Below are 15,132 nucleotides of genomic sequence, written 5' to 3' on the forward strand. Positions count from 1 at the left end.
TCTTTGTGACACTGAAGCAAACCCCACCCAAGGGAGGGAGGCCAGTCACACTTATCACTGTGACTGACATGCAGTTTGCTCACTACCCCACTTAGAAAAACAGCATAAACACTTCCGAGCACACACACTGGAAGTTGACTGCACTCAGATTGACTGGAAAAACTGACTTCAACCAGGCAAGCATCTGCTTTGCTGCTGTGCCATTGGCAGACACCTATAGAGGCAAGCCCAGGGCTTAAAGGCAATGCCCATGGGGTGCAGAGGACTTGGAGCAGCAGACAAAACATTCCCCAGCCCCTGGAGAACAGCAAACAAGGAACATGCTGCCAGCAGCAGATGATTCTGCTTTCCCACAGAACTGAGTCCACAGGGAAGTTCTACTTAGTGATACAGTGCCTTTACTTAGAGGTTAATATTGAAATGAAATCTACAGTATGATCTTTTGTGTGTTACCTGGAGTAATGGAGTTTGATGGGATCCAGGGCTCACTTTTTCCAGGGACAATGTGGATTTCACAGTTGGGACCATGGGGCAGTTACATCTGCAAGGAGTAACTGGAATGTGCAATAGCTCAGCACTGCATTCTTTAGATCCTCACACTGAGGCAATGCAGAGCCAAAGTAAGGAGCTTTCCCAGCACAACAGGAAAAGGAGGCAGCAGGGCAAGGAGCAGCCAGCCACCACTGAGGAATTGGCCTAACTCCTGCTGATTGCACCCCCTGCACCCTCTTCCCCAGTACTGCTATGTCTGGGAATGCTCTGCACTGATGTCCCTTCATCAGCCATGAGCAAGTTTCTCTGCTCAACTCCATAGAAAAGCAGCTCTTCAGCTCCTGGATCCCAACCAGTCCTGAAAGCAAAATAGAGTAGGATTTGCCCATTGCTATGCCTAAGCTTAGGAAACTGGACAACAGCCAGCCTCACCAATAGCCCACCGGAGATATCTGACAATGGTCCCGAGAAGCAGTCCAAAAGGAAGCTTCTTTCTGTGGACCTTTCAACCTGAGCCCAGCCCCTGCATTAATCTGAGAACACAATTTTCAGGGGTTGGTCATGTGGAAAGCAGAGGCTGCATCTCAGCTCACCCTCTGGCTCCCCCTTCAGCTCCCCTTCCTACTTCTGCTTCCCAATCTCTGGTATGCCCTGTTCAAGCACACACCACTGATGTTGCAGGCCACCATGCCTTCCTGATTCTAATTGTTCCTAAATATTTCTCTTGGGCAAAAAAACTAGTCTTTTTCTTGAATGTGGCCAAAGCACCCGTAGTTCATTATGTATGTCTCCTACTCTATTACTTGTGAATACATTTTGTAGACCCCCAGTATCACTGGACCAGGGATTGAGTCTTGCTTCTGGGGAACTGGAAAAGGCAGAAATAGGGAAAAGAGAGCATAAGCAATACAGGACAAGGATTTTGATGTTCTCATTTTAATTATCACAGACCAAATGAACACCACAGGAGAAGTAAGGGTGAAGGACCGTTTCCCAAACATACTGCAGATGTTCTGTAAAATAAATTAACCTTCTTTTGGAGAAAAAGAAATTATTTCAATATTTAAATTAGTTGCTTGAAATTCTTAAAAGGAAGGAGAGATTCTAGATGAACAGCAGCTTTTTCACAATTTCTGGAAAAGGACCAAGGAACAGCTGCTGCATGAAAGGATTGCTGAGGACCTCTCTCAGCATTCATACAAAGTTGCGGGCAATGGCCAGTACTTTGGAGAACTCGCCTTCTCTTCTTCGCAGTGTACACGGTATTGGTGTTTTTATTCTAGTCCCTATTGGATTTCCATTATCTTCTATGAGTACCACATTGTTGGAATCAAATCTAGGCGTCATGGTAGGGCCGGGCATCTTGTGCCCTACAATTAAAGCCTTCTTCTTTTCTCCTTTGATAGCCAGAAGGATCTTATCTCCGACTTTGCCAACTCCAGTCTTGTTATACACGTGGATACACTTTGGTGGCCGGTGGTAGGGCGTGTTCCCCAAGGCGCTGTTGTCCACCACTCGCACGCGGGTTAGTTTCTGTATTGCCTGGCATGCTCCAGTGATGCTACCAAGAGACAGGAGAGAATGAGACAGATCTCAATAATCCTCAGAGAGCAAAGGCAAACCCAGCACAGAATCTTGTCATTACACATGCCACTCAGAAGGCGCCAGCAACAAATATATACCATATGGGTGACACACTGACTGTACTCTTTGAAAGCCAGATGTTACTTTGGGCTTCGCACACTCTTTACTAAATGTCAAATATAAAACGACCTTTCTACTCTTAAACACAACTAGAAGATTGCATGAAGAGCGGCTTGTGTATCATGGGCATTTTAGCAACTGCAGATGATCCAGCTTCAATCTACAAGCAAAAAAAGTTGTGCTCACTTCTGTTTCAAACTGCCTGCAGGAAGCTAAGACTCAAGTTAGGCTCTTTCAATCTTGCATAGTCCAAGCACTAAGGACTTTCATGACCAACCTTCCTTTCAGTGAAGTCTGTGAGTCTCATAGTTTATTTCGCCCTCAGTAGGACCTCTGAGGTCCTGCTGTGGCTGTGCCAAGCTGGTTCCAAATAAATAGAATCTACGAGATCACCAGCTTCCCTGTGTAGAAGGAATCCACAGAGACACAGTCTCTTCTGCATGCTTGCTTTGTGGGATTAAGAAACAACAAAAATAAACTGCACGATACTAAGTTGTTATGTCTGACTGAATATACTTGGAAACAGCAGGAACACACTCTCATACGGAAACCTTTATTCTTTTATTCAGTGAGCCCAGACTCAAGTGATTTCTTGCTTATCTTCAAAGGACACCCAAACACAGACCAGGAAAAGCAGGAAGATCCTCTCTGCTGCTAAACAACTGCTTTGCAGTGAGGTACTAGAAATATGCTGGCCAGAGCTGCAGGACTGGCAACCTGCTGCCAGCTGAACTACTCAGTGACAGCATATGGAAGCAACTTAACCATTCCTCTTGTTTTTAGAGCAGAAGTGTGTGAAGTAAATAGAGACCATCATCCCTTCTTGAAGAGGAAGGGCCTGTATTTGCAAAGCTACCTAAAAGACAAGTATGCATACCAAATGTAGTGTGGATGGACATCAGTTGAAGCAGGTATATGGTGAAGAAGGCCAGTGGAGTCAGTCTGCATTAGTGCAACTGCTCCAGAGGTCAAGCACTGTCTTTCATGATCTGTTTCCCACAGTAGTGGCCTACTTGAGCTTTCCTCTCTCTCTCAGAAGTCACTAATCTCTGCAAACAGCCACTCTATCCCATCCCAGCCCATCCCATGGCAAGGACTGCAGTACACCACACTCTCTCTCCTCTGCCCAACATCTGTGGCTGCAGAACAGGGAAAGCAGAAGGGAGGAGGCTGAAAATAAAGAGAAGTGCTGTCACAGGAAGAAGCAGGGAAAACCTCGGTGGGACCAAGTATACAACACAGCAGTAGCAAATAGATGTAAATGTGACTGTCCAGGAACCACTAGACAAGAATAATTGCACTGGGAGAACTTTTTCTTTCCCTTTTTTCTTCATTTCTGCCATAGTCTTGGAGGACAGAAAAGAGGAAAAGACCCCACAAAGAAAAGGTCTCCCCACTAAGTCTTTTGAAGTCCTGTTCACCTCTATGGACAGGACTTCACCTCCCTGTCATTGTCACTTATATATGCTTTAAATGTATACTGGCCAATGCTCCGACGCAGCCCACTTGCAAAGAATGCCAGGAAGATCTGGCCACCTCCTTAAGATAGCTCCAAGGACTATCACACGTGGCTATGTTTATGCCACATTTCCTTACCTAGCCCTAAGCACTGTCTTAATCCACCCTCTAGACCACAGTCCTAGGAATGACTGTTCTCATCCTTTAAACTGAAGCGCCGACCCTTCAAAGAGTTCTAGATTCCCAAAATTGACAGAGTGTACTGTGGGATTAAGTTTTGTGCAAGGCATTGTAAAATATGAAGTCCATAAATTTAAAACTTTAAATGCCTAGAGCCTGGAACAAGAAACAAAAGAAAAATAACAAAATAGACATTGTTAAAGCGTGAGAAAGTATTTTCAGATTATTTTTAGTCTAAATAACTTAAATGATAAATTAGAGGCTCACTGTTGGTGTTTTTTGCACTTGCATGAGAAACACAGACACTTTCAACTTCAACTTTCAGGCCCACATATTGCTATCAAGGGCCTAAAAGCCTCCTTTCACACATGTGAAAATGCAGGGTTCAGACTGCCAGGAACCTGCAAGTGGAGTGTCTGGGCTCACTTTTCAACCTGTTAAAGGACAACTGTGAGATCTTTCTTTTATTATATTATCCTTTTGAATTACAAATGCTGTATCTTGTTCTTGATCTACTTAACAGCATCTCTTTCAATCATGAAATATTCTGAAGAAAACAAAAGCAAAATTTGAAAGTTACCTGAACTGTCGTTGGATCACAGAACTGCTTAGATGGGTTAAAGATAAACCAAATCGTCTGTTCAAGAGAGCCATTTGATGCTGCATAAGAAACAAAAGACTTATTAACACTGGGAAATGGACAGAATTTGGTTTGCTTTCTTCCCTTTACATTAATCACACACTAAGGCCTCAGCACCTATTTAGATGCTGCAATCCACAGGACACAGAGTGGTAGCAGCATCTGCAACACACTATAAGCAGATCTACAACCCCTGCCTGAATTCAGGAGGCAGTGTAATTCAGACACATAGACTACAAAGCTGGATTCAGTATCACTGCATTGCAGTTTCCTATAAGAGCCCTTCTGTGTGCACTGTGAATCACATAACAGGACACAGGTTTGAGAATTTCAGATGTGGACTGGTTTAGAGGCTGCAGTGCCCAGTAAAAGCCATCATGGTTACTCATAAAAGCTACCAAGGTTACCTACAAAACCCAGCAAAAGGCCAAATAGCCCACAGACTGGCATCACAGCTTCAGGAAACAATTTGCCAGACAAGAAACAAGTCAGAGCTCCATTGGTGAGGGCATTCTCTCTCTTAACATACAAAGGTGTTAAGCAGCGTGTTTAGAGACCACAGTTACACCACTGCCAGTCTGTCCAGGCTGCCCAGGTAAAAGCATTCCCTGTACCTTTACAGTGCTTGCTCAGTGCTGCTGTACACTGCACCACCCTGACTGCAGCAGAGCTGGGTTACAAGGGTAACCTCCGACTGAGAACCACACCCTCTTCCCTGCCCACGTCTACGGCGGCTGCCTAACCTCATTCTGTCAGACTGACAGGGACCAGCTTGCATGTACAGTCACAAAGGCTTATCTGAACGCAGATCACTTTCCCAAACATCACTAGGGAGCGATGACCCAGGTGGTTATGCCGGCAGATCCAAGCAAAGGGAGGAAACAACACAGACTTAAAGCCATTCCTCTTCCAGGCCAGGTCAGGTACAGCTAAGACTTTCCACCTGACTGCAACTACTACCATGTGACACTGCTTGCTGCGACCTTGGCAGTGTAACCAACACGTGCTCTGCTTCTCTCCTTTCTAAAGCAAACACTAAAAATCCATTGACCTCATCTCTCTGACAGTTCTGATGAGTTTTGGACCAAACCTAGTAATACATTGTAAAGCCATTTTTAAAACTTTTATTTTAAAAACAAAGCTGAGTCAACTTCTCTAAGGAGAAAAAAAATACCCACAGAGACTTCCGACAGACAATGTTACAGCTCTTATTACAATCAAGTAAAGTCCAGCCTAAATCTTCACTCCCTCTTTTATTACTTTCTTCTCCAATGTGTTTGCTTACTTGGGGACATGTGTAACTTTCAGGGTTTGCAGTTGTTCTACAGAGCAAGTGTTACCTGAGAGCACAGTAAGAAGCACAGGACATGTGCACCACAGCAGTTTGAGCAGTGCTACCTGAGCAAAGTACAGGTGGCCAACTAACTCTGTCATATGGGAAGGTTTGGAAGAGAACAGTAAGAGCCAAAGCTTATATTTATTTACAAAAAACAAACTAGGAAAAAACAAAACAAAACAAAACAAAACAACACCACTTTTCTGTGCTTTAGATGATCATTAAATGAGTCGAGGGCTTGCCTGCACTGTCTCCTCTCTGAAATGAGACTCCCAAAAGGCTGTGTTTATGCCACATCTCCTTACCTAGCTGTGTGATCCTAATGACAGAAGGCCCTGTTGCATTTACAGTGTTGCTGGCAATCAAAGTCCAATACCTGGCCTTGCTGCTGCTCAGATTTCTAAGCAAGTTCAACTATGCTGACTTGCTTTAAGCGCACTGTGTGCCTGTGTTCTATTCTGCACGTGGGTGTGCTGTCTCCCCATGTGAAATTCAGACTTGGTGAGTAATAATGCTCCTGCTTCCTCACAGTGATCCTTTGGATCCCTCTACAAGACCCAAACAAGCAGCAGCAAGTTGGCCTCTCTGTTGTCTTTCAAGGACACTTCTTGGGGAGTTCAGCCACCACTGTCACTCCCATCTCTATTTCCTAGCAGACATGGTAGCCTTGGTGGTTGGAGAAGGTGTGTCTGCTCATCCTCACCATTATACAAGACTAACAGGAGAGGTCTGTGTTCTCATGACAAGGCAGGCACAGGTGCAGACTCTGCCTGCTGTCAAAGGGGCAGCAGCATCAAGAGCAGCATAGCCAGATGTGCTTAAAGCACATCTAAAATATGCTAAAGTGCTGCCTGAACTCTGAACTCACTCATTGTTCCTGGGAGAAGTCACTGTTTCTACCCCGTGGCAGCAGTGAAGGTTTGAAGTTACAAAACTTCCAGCGGAAGCATCAACATTAAGTGTCCAAGCATCAGCATTAAGTGTCCAAGGACTGTTTATTTTTCCAGATGACTCAGTACCCCCTTCTTAGCTAAGAATTATTCCTCAGCACATTAAGATGTGTCACAAGCTGAGAAATTTTGCATGATTGATTATTTGGTATGAAGCATCCTGTTAGCAACTGAGTAAACAGGGGGGGTGCCTCCCATTAGCAGGAGGGTTCAGGGTGGAGGGCAAAGAAGAATGTATCTATGGCATGAAGAACAGCATTCAAGGGTGCAAGTGTGTCCACAATGAATCACAACTTTAGATATTGTAACATGCCAGTTTCCTTTCTAGAAAGGACAGTCAATACTCTGGGTCTGTCTCCAGGTGATCCTCAACCAGACCCAGTCCCAATTTGATCCCTCTGTGGCTGTGAACCTCATCTCTCCTGCCCTCAGTTTCCCCTTGTGGAATTACTAATTACTAAACAACTGAACTTTGAAGGGCACAGAATCATTCACTCTGCCACACTTGGTGCTGCCACATGAACACTCCGAATTGGTGCCAAAATTGAAGAGCTGCTATAAATTGATGACAGCCATCAGCCCCAGTGCCTACAGGTGTATGGGAAGAGTAACCCCATAACCTTCAAGCACAGGAAAACCTGTAGGAATTCTCAGAAGTCATCAGTACTGCCCACCTGATACAGGCAGGAGTGCACTCCAAAATACCCTGGATAGGCAAAACATCACCACTTGCTTAGTACTTGGTCACTAATACTCCTGAACAAGGATTTATCTTTGAAGAAACTTTTGGAGGTCATCTAGTCCAATCTCCTGCTCAAGCAGGATTAATTTCTAAGTTTTTCATGCTAGGCAAGAGCATATTTAAACAAACAATATCCTAAAGTGAGAGGCCTAACACAAAGGCAACTATTTATACAATACTGACCACTCAGCTTCACCAAAGCAGCAATAAAGAACCATGCAGAGGAATCTCTTGTTTCCACCTTGCTGCCCCTAATTTCTAGTAGTGGCTCTTTCTCATGAAAATCACAGTCACAGAGACACTTTGCCCCTCTCCACATATCTGTAAAAAAGTTATCACAGACCTCAGACAACAGCTCAAAGTAACATTCAGAAAAGGGTGAGGAATTTGTTAATCAAATATTCACTAAAATTACCCTATTTCTACTTCATTGAATTACCTTTGAGCATGCAATGACCTGCTACTGCAAATACTCTTCTCAAGGGCCCTTCAGCCTTACCCCATTCAATGCAAAAGACCGACATAAAATTCCAACAGTGCTCAACAAAGAAACTCTTCACCAGTTATAAACGTCTGGAAGTTATTTACCCACTGCACCATTTTCAAGTTCTCTAGCTATCACCTTCAGTGGCTTTCATTGGTATTAAAGAACTAACTTGTATTTACTGCAATCTTGAGTGGCTTTTGAATGGAAAAAATCTGGAAAGTTTCATCCCAGCTAAGAAAAAATGGAAAATACAAAAAATACATGTACAGTATTTTCATCAAATGCATGAGACCACTTCAAAGATACAAAGCAAGGACATACTCCAGACAAGGAAGACAGGATTACATGCTCACTTTGAATGAACATCAGGGCACAGAGCACCAAGAAAGGAAGCCCTGTGTCCCCCCAACACACATTTCCATCACCTCCTTTATGCAGGCTTTAGCACTTATGTAAATCAGTCACAGTTTCCAGCTAGCTCAGTTTCTTGAAATGAATGTGGAACAACACAAGACTTATGTGGTGGCAGTACCTCCAAACAAACACTGGGAGATTTGGACAAGGATCTCTTGTCATTTCAGCAAAAACACCAGCATGCTTCACAAGAATGATCTGCATGAATCTGCTCTACTAATACAGGCATGGGAGCAGTTGCATCTGAACACTCCAGAAACCAGTGCAACAGCTCTGACCAAGTTATCAGTGGTGTATACCCTAAAAAACAGTCAAGGCACCATTCTCACCTTGCCTGCATCCTAGAGTAAGTGTAATTTTAAAGAGTCCTGTTACCTGGCAATCCAGTACTATTTTCCTTTTTAATCAACGGTTTTGGAACCAACCCCTATTCCCAAGATCTGTAATTCCATAATCATTCAGCTATTCCTTTTCCTTCTTTTTCTTGGTAACTCATCCACACAGACAGACCCCATGGAAAACCAATGGAAGTTGCAAAGCAAATGCTGAGGCCAATACCCAAAGCCAGCTGTCAAAACCAAAGAAACCAGATAAAAGTTTTATAACAGTGACCTGATCTGCACAGTCAAACAGCAGGGACCAACATCACCTTTATTCTTTTAAAAGATCAAAACAGACATGCTGCAGGCACCATAAAGATTTGAACTGCATCTGTCATCCATCATTTAAACACAGGAAATAAACCCAAGACAGTACACACAACACAAATGCCTAAACCCCTGCTCTGCCACTGCAGGTCTATTTATAGACTGTCTGCCACAGTGAGCTGCAGGAGCCAACTGTGAACTACGGGACTCAATCCATTCACAGCTCTCCTCATAAAGGGAACAACGTGATTAAGGGCTGTGTGTGTTAAAAATACACAAGATATTCATTACCAAGACATAATTGGTTTTACATTAATGACAGACAAAAAGGCCAAGATCCACAAAGAGGAATTAAATATTTTTAAAATCTGTTTATGAATAGGATTAGCTATTAAACAGGATATTTACTGATCCAAGTTACCGACAGAAACTCATTACAGGTACATCTCTTAAAAATTTTAATCAAAACAAACTAACCTAATTTTCCAGGCCACAATCAGCAATGACTGATAAGAAAAGTGCTGCATAACTTTAAAATAAAACTTACTTCTGATATTTTAAGTATCCAGAAGTTACAGCTCTAAAGTACTTAACGGTATTTATTGTTCTATTATCCAAACACCTAAAATCATCCTATATATTCATATTCACAGCACTGTACTAAAATAGGGAGGCATTATTCCCAGTGCACCAGCAGAAAATTAAGTTAGAGAGAGGACAACTATCTGTGTGAAATCAAAAGCAATGAGCAGTAGAGCAGGTACTGGATTAGGCCCAGAAATTCCCTCTGGTGGGCCTTTGGGGTTTGAGCTGAAGCCAAGAAAGGTCCCTCCCTGTCTCTGTATTTCTGAAATTACATGTGAATTCAGAGAATTGCCCACACTACTGTAATTTTGCACTATCACCTCTCAAATGTCTCTTTACTGGTTTTCAGAAATACTGAGGTCTCAATATCAGGACAATGATGGAAAGCCACAAGACCAGATTTGGTTCCCAGCCCCAACCTGGGTGGCCAGGCCCCAACCAGTAAGATGCAATCACAACCCAGACACCAGTAACCACACTGGGGGGAGCTGTGGCAAGAGCAACACAAACAAGAAGGAAGTGAAGGTGTGTAGCTGTGTCTCAACCACAAAAAAAAAGTCAGAAAATAAGTGACCTAGGCTAGTTGGTCACAGAACAAAAAACGATAGTGTCTCTAGGTCTTCCTGATAAAGCTGTACCAGAAAAGGATGCCTAGTGCTGTCAGAATCCAGGCTTTAGAGAAACACAACCTGGAGACAAAGGCATGCTGGCATTGCAAGGCAGTACACAGCCACCTGCAGCTTTGGTGGCATAAGCCTCATTTCTCACTCAGAAACTTCCCTAACTCAGTCTCTCTCCTTTCAAACAAGACCCTCTCAGGCAAGCCTCGAGAGCTCTGGAACCAAGAGGAGCCAAGAGAGCTCAGATGAGCACCTATGACCTGCTGTTAAAAAGACTGGCTTGCCCACCTGTTTTTACTACAAAGATTAAGTTATTCATACTTTTAAGAAGTATGTCATACTGTCTTTTCCCCCAACTGCCTCCCCTTACTCACTGGACCTCCAAAAGAGCTTTCTGGAGAATAACCAGGAAAGCACAGACTAGTGCCCACATTTCCCGAGTCCCCATGACACACACGAGTAAATGTCACACTTGTCAGGACACAGGAATTTCGGTCTAACTTTGCAGCATGACTGCTCATACCCCAAAAACCCCAGCATCGCAGCCCCGCACGAATTCTGAGCAAAGAAACTCTCTGAGCATGCAGGAACTTCAGAAGAGCGTTTTGTTTTCCCTCTCTCCCAGACCACAGAGCGGAGGGGCCGCAGTCCAGCGGGAGCACAGTGTGTGAGTGACACAAAGGCCCCAGCTGCTTTCGCGCGATGTCACCACCCCTGCCGCGCTGCGACACACTCGAGACCCTGTGCACAGAGCACCGGGGGCACCTGCAAGCGCCTCCCTCCGAGGCACACGGCAGCGGCCGAGGGCTGAGGGGCCGCCCGCGCCCCGAGCCGCTGGGCCGCAGGGCCGTGAGGGCCGGGCCCGGCGCCGGTGCCGGAAATAGCCAGCACGCATGGAGCAAACTGGCCTGGCAGCGGCGGGTCCCGGCCCTGCTGGGCGCTGCGGTACGAGTATGCTACGCTACGCTGCACTGCGCTGCGCTGCACTGCACTGCGCTGCACTGCACTGCATTCCCGCATTCCCACATTCCCACCGTCCCGTCCCGTCCCGTCCCGTCCCGCCGCCCCCCAGGCCCCGCCGCGCACCCCCGCGTGCGGAGCGCGCGCCCTACCGCCCAGCGCAGCCCCCGTGCGCACGCGCGGCGCCGCCGCGGCCCCGCCCCACGCCCTGCGCACAGCCGGCGGCTGCGCGCCCCGCCCCCCCGCCGGGGCCCCGCCCCCCGCCGAGCTCAGCCGAACCGAGCCGAACTCAGCCGAGCCCCAGCGGTCGCCGCTCGCTGCCGAGGGCGGCGGAGAGCAGCGCGGTACCGCAGCGCCTGGCCCGGCCCGGCCCGGCCCGGGGGGAGCCCGTCCGCGCTTGACACGGGGTAAGGAGCCGCCGGTAAGCGGCCGGGAGCTGGGGCGCGGCGGTTGCGGCTCCCCGAGGCCCGGAGAGTTTTTGCCGGCGGGGATGGGGGTCCGCGGTGGCGCCTGAGGCCGTTGCGCCGAGCCCGGGCGGGGGCGGCGGGGCCGGGGGCGCCGCTGCCATCTTGGGGCGGAGCGGGGCTGGGGGCGCGCCCGGGGAGCGGCTCGGGCCGCCCGGGGCTTCCCTCTGTCCCCCCGGCGCCTGTGCTTTGCCGTCCCTCGCCTCGGCCGCTGTTGGGTACCGGGTTTGGGCACCTCGGGGTCGCCGGACCCCTGCCCGCGGCGCGCCCCTCTCTTCTGCGGTCGGCGCTTTTGTGCATGTTAGAGCTCGGAGGGCTGCCTGCCCGCCCCCCGCCGCTCCTGCGGGCACCGCTGGGAACGAGAGAGCAGTAGGGAGGCAGGAGGGATGTTCCAGGGGTGGTGGGAGTAGCGAGCAGGTTTCTGATATCACCCTGCTTCTCCTCCCCTGGAATACTTGACGAAGGGCTATCGGATGTAGCTCATGTCCGTGGCCAGATAGCCAAGCTGTCACTTTTTCTCTTATCTCAGGCGCAGGCCCCTCCACATCAGCAAACCTTATTTTTTTCTCCTGCGCCCTTTTGTAGCTACCTGCTGGAGGAGGCATCACGCCAAAAATCTGCGATGTGGCTGCAGTCAGCCCGGTGTTCTCAGCAGGTTTGGTAGCTCTCAGCTGGATGGAGAGCAGGTGTTATGGCAATTTGAGATTCTGGGCACCTCCCTCCCTTGCTCCTCTCGATAGCAGAAGTTAGAAACAAAAAGCCTATCAGTGTGTGCTCAGGGTGACTAATTTCGTTTGGTATAGTGCTAGAGGAGTCCCCTCTCTCCTATATTTGTCTGTTACTGTGAAAGTGCCCTGCTCCGTGGTGTGGAGGAAGCACACACGGAAGGCCGTGGCTGTGGGGCAGGAGCAGCCGATTAGCAGCGGTCACAAAGCTGCCGAAGGGTTGCGTGGCTCAGGTGCCTTTTGGGTGGTGCTGCCGATGCCCCACCTGAGCGTGGGACAGAGCCTCTGCAAGTGCATGGCAGGGACCAGTACCCCTCCCCTCCCAACAATCGCACCGTAGAGTCCCTAATGGATTTTATTACTCTTAATGCTTCAGAGAGAGCGCAGAGCCGACCACTCAGCTCCTAGCTGACTCCAGGACTCCATTCAACCAGAAATAGCAAAGCATTACTTCTAATGACTGCAATTAGCTGGTATCTACCGAGGAAGGCCTTTTTCATCTTGAGCCTTTTAGTAGTAGGAATATGCTATCTTTATGGGGAGAGAAGTCCATTCTGCAGTCTTCACCTGGATACCATAAGAGCAATATAAACATGAAAGAAGATGCCTTTGAGGGGGTTGGGAACAGACTCTGGTTTGACTCATAAGTATGTTTTGTTGCACTAAGTTTGCTCTATTTTTGTCTGTTCCTGTCTTTGGTAACCTTGGAAGGAACTGAAGCTACTGTATTTTCTGAGGGTGTCAGTTTTCATGTCAAGAAGGCATCACCACGAGGCTTTGCAATGCTCCATTTTCTTGCCCTTTGACCGGAGCTGTCCTGAATTGTTCTGAAGCCATGAGTTGAGCCAAGAAAAGAAAAATTCTGAGTGTGATTTGCTTCTAGTTTGTGTGGGGGTTTATTATTTTTTTTCTTTCTGGGCTTTAAATATCCTTGGTTATATTTTTCAGCTCTCTGCAGTAATAAAGTGGGCTAGAAACTTGCTTGGAGGGGTTTTTATATTGTTTGTGTGGAAAAAAAAGAATCTTCATGGAATCTCTTCATTCTGGCAGCTAGAACTTCAGAAAATCCCAGGTAGCCTGAGGTTTACAATAAAAGCCTGAGAGCCGGCAGTGCCCAGGCCCTGGTATTTTTTGTCTGTTTCTAATTACACTTTGCGTGAGTCTCCGGTCAGTGGGAGCCCCTTAGCATCCTCTGCCACACACCCATCCGCAGCGAGGTGCAGCCCCAGCCCGCATCCTCTCTGTGAGCAGCCCATCTCCATCCTGGCGGCCAGGGTGAGGCTGAGCTGACAATCAGAGGACTGCAGGCAGCACCTCCCGCTCCCTCCGAAGGCAGTCGGGACCTGTGTCATCTGACGTGCAGCCTGCGCAGCCGTGTGGTGCTTGGGGAGGGAGGAGGCCTGCGTGTAGGATACTCCGTGTGCGCTGCTAATTGCAGACAGCGCTGGTTATGGATCCTGTGGCTGATTTGCATATCAAAGCATCTGAGAGCTCTGCCGTGGGTAGGGATGGGCAAGGACGATAAAGCTTGCTGGAGGCTGGGACCGGATCTTCCCCAGGGCTTTTTGTGGTGCACAGATGAGACAAGATGATGGGAATGTTTGGAAAATGGAGTTTGTCTCCGTGTCCTTGAATGACAGGACCATAAAGGCTTTTTTAATCTAGCAGCTGCTTTCTAGAGGGTGGGAGCCAAGCAGTTCTTGGTGACAGTCCCTTAGGCTGCTCCTTCCCTGCCTTCTGCCACTGAGAGCTTGCTGTGTAGCCCACAGTGTCGAGCCCTGCACACACACTCCCCCTGCTCCCCATCATGAGCATCCTGCAGCAAATGGCCAGTGTGCCAGCCCACTGCCTGTTCTCCACACTGCCTCTCACAGAAGGAGGCAGAGGCCCTGCTTGGAGTCTCAGAGCAAAGGGGCAGATTTCCTACTGCCTGAACTGGCTCTGCAGGGTCTCAGTTCTTTCCTGATGGCTCAGGAGGTGTTGGGGAGGGGGGGACAGGGAATGGCAGAGCCTTGAATGGGCCATGGCCTCTGAGATACTGAGTGAGTCAGAGGAAGGTTTGGCTATGTCTGATCTCAGTACAGCTGTCCTTCTTCCTGGCTCTGGAAATGAATCTGGGGAGCTTCAGGCTTTTTTGCAGGCTGACCTGGAAACTGAAATGCAGGTTTCCAGGAAGGGAGAGAAGTGGGGGATCTTAGTAAGTGTGTTTCTGATCCTGATGCTCTAGCTCCAGAGGACCACACTGTGGGGCAGGTCAGCTGTCTGAAAGTAGCTCTGTGTTCATTGTGGGAGTGCCTGCTGCCTGAAACTGCAGTCCTCATCCTCCTTCCTGTGCCCTGTACAGCTCAGCCTCTTGCTGGGAAGACTCCTCACCTTCTTGTCCATAAGGCAAGTTGATGTGTGCAGGACCTGCCTTGAGCACAGCCTTCTCAGGAGGCACCTCTCTGCCTGCACCCTTCATCTTGTCCAGGGTAGTGAGTTGGGGGGCAGGCCTGATGCATTGCCTAGAAAGTTGGTTAAAAGGAGAAAAATAAAAAGCAAGGAATGAGAAAAAAAATGCATATGTATGTATGTGTTCTGCAACAGAGAGGGTGAGATTTGTGAAGTCACTGCCAAGCTTATATAGCAAAGGCTTGCGGTATAAAATGGCTTTTCTCTGAGCTTGCAGGCCTGTGGTTGGCACTGCCTTCTCGCTTCATGTCCTTCCAGCATGGAGCTGGGTGTCTGC

General features: G+C 47.8%; 2 protein-coding genes across 9 annotated transcripts in view; one reads left to right on the forward strand and one right to left on the reverse strand.

The window, feature by feature from the left end:
• Positions 1-1,412: 1,412 nt before the first annotated feature.
• On the reverse strand, positions 1,413-11,434 carry MRPL14 (mitochondrial ribosomal protein L14). 4 transcript variants are annotated; one of them, XM_056487846.1, is made up of 3 exons: positions 11,368-11,434; positions 4,415-4,494; positions 1,413-2,053 (listed from the first exon to the last, which is right to left on the reverse strand). In XM_056487846.1, the coding sequence occupies exons 2-3, from the start codon at positions 4,486-4,488 to the stop codon at positions 1,687-1,689; spliced, it is 441 nt and encodes a 146-aa protein (XP_056343821.1). In that variant the 5' UTR covers positions 4,489-4,494; positions 11,368-11,434; the 3' UTR covers positions 1,413-1,686. The 4 variants fall into 4 exon arrangements, with proteins under 4 accessions (XP_056343821.1, XP_056343822.1, XP_056343820.1 ...); XM_056487847.1 differs by having other exon boundaries at positions 11,342-11,419; XM_056487845.1 differs by lacking the exon at positions 11,368-11,434 and adding an exon at positions 10,779-11,320.
• Positions 11,435-11,475: 41 nt separating this feature from the next.
• Positions 11,476-15,132, forward strand: part of TMEM63B (transmembrane protein 63B) — a 47,377-nt gene continuing 43,720 nt past the window's right edge. For 3 of the 5 annotated variants that reach the window (XM_056487648.1, XM_056487647.1, XM_056487650.1), the window contains exon 1: positions 11,477-11,622. The gene's annotated coding sequence lies outside the window, so the exon portion shown is untranslated. Of the gene's footprint in view, positions 11,623-15,132 lie in introns of all 5 variants that reach the window. The other 2 variants (XM_056487649.1, XM_056487651.1) reach the window with 1 other exon arrangement.

Source organism: Oenanthe melanoleuca, chromosome 3 (genome assembly GCF_029582105.1).
Source record: "Oenanthe melanoleuca isolate GR-GAL-2019-014 chromosome 3, OMel1.0, whole genome shotgun sequence".
Lineage (NCBI taxonomy): Eukaryota > Metazoa > Chordata > Aves > Passeriformes > Muscicapidae > Oenanthe > Oenanthe melanoleuca.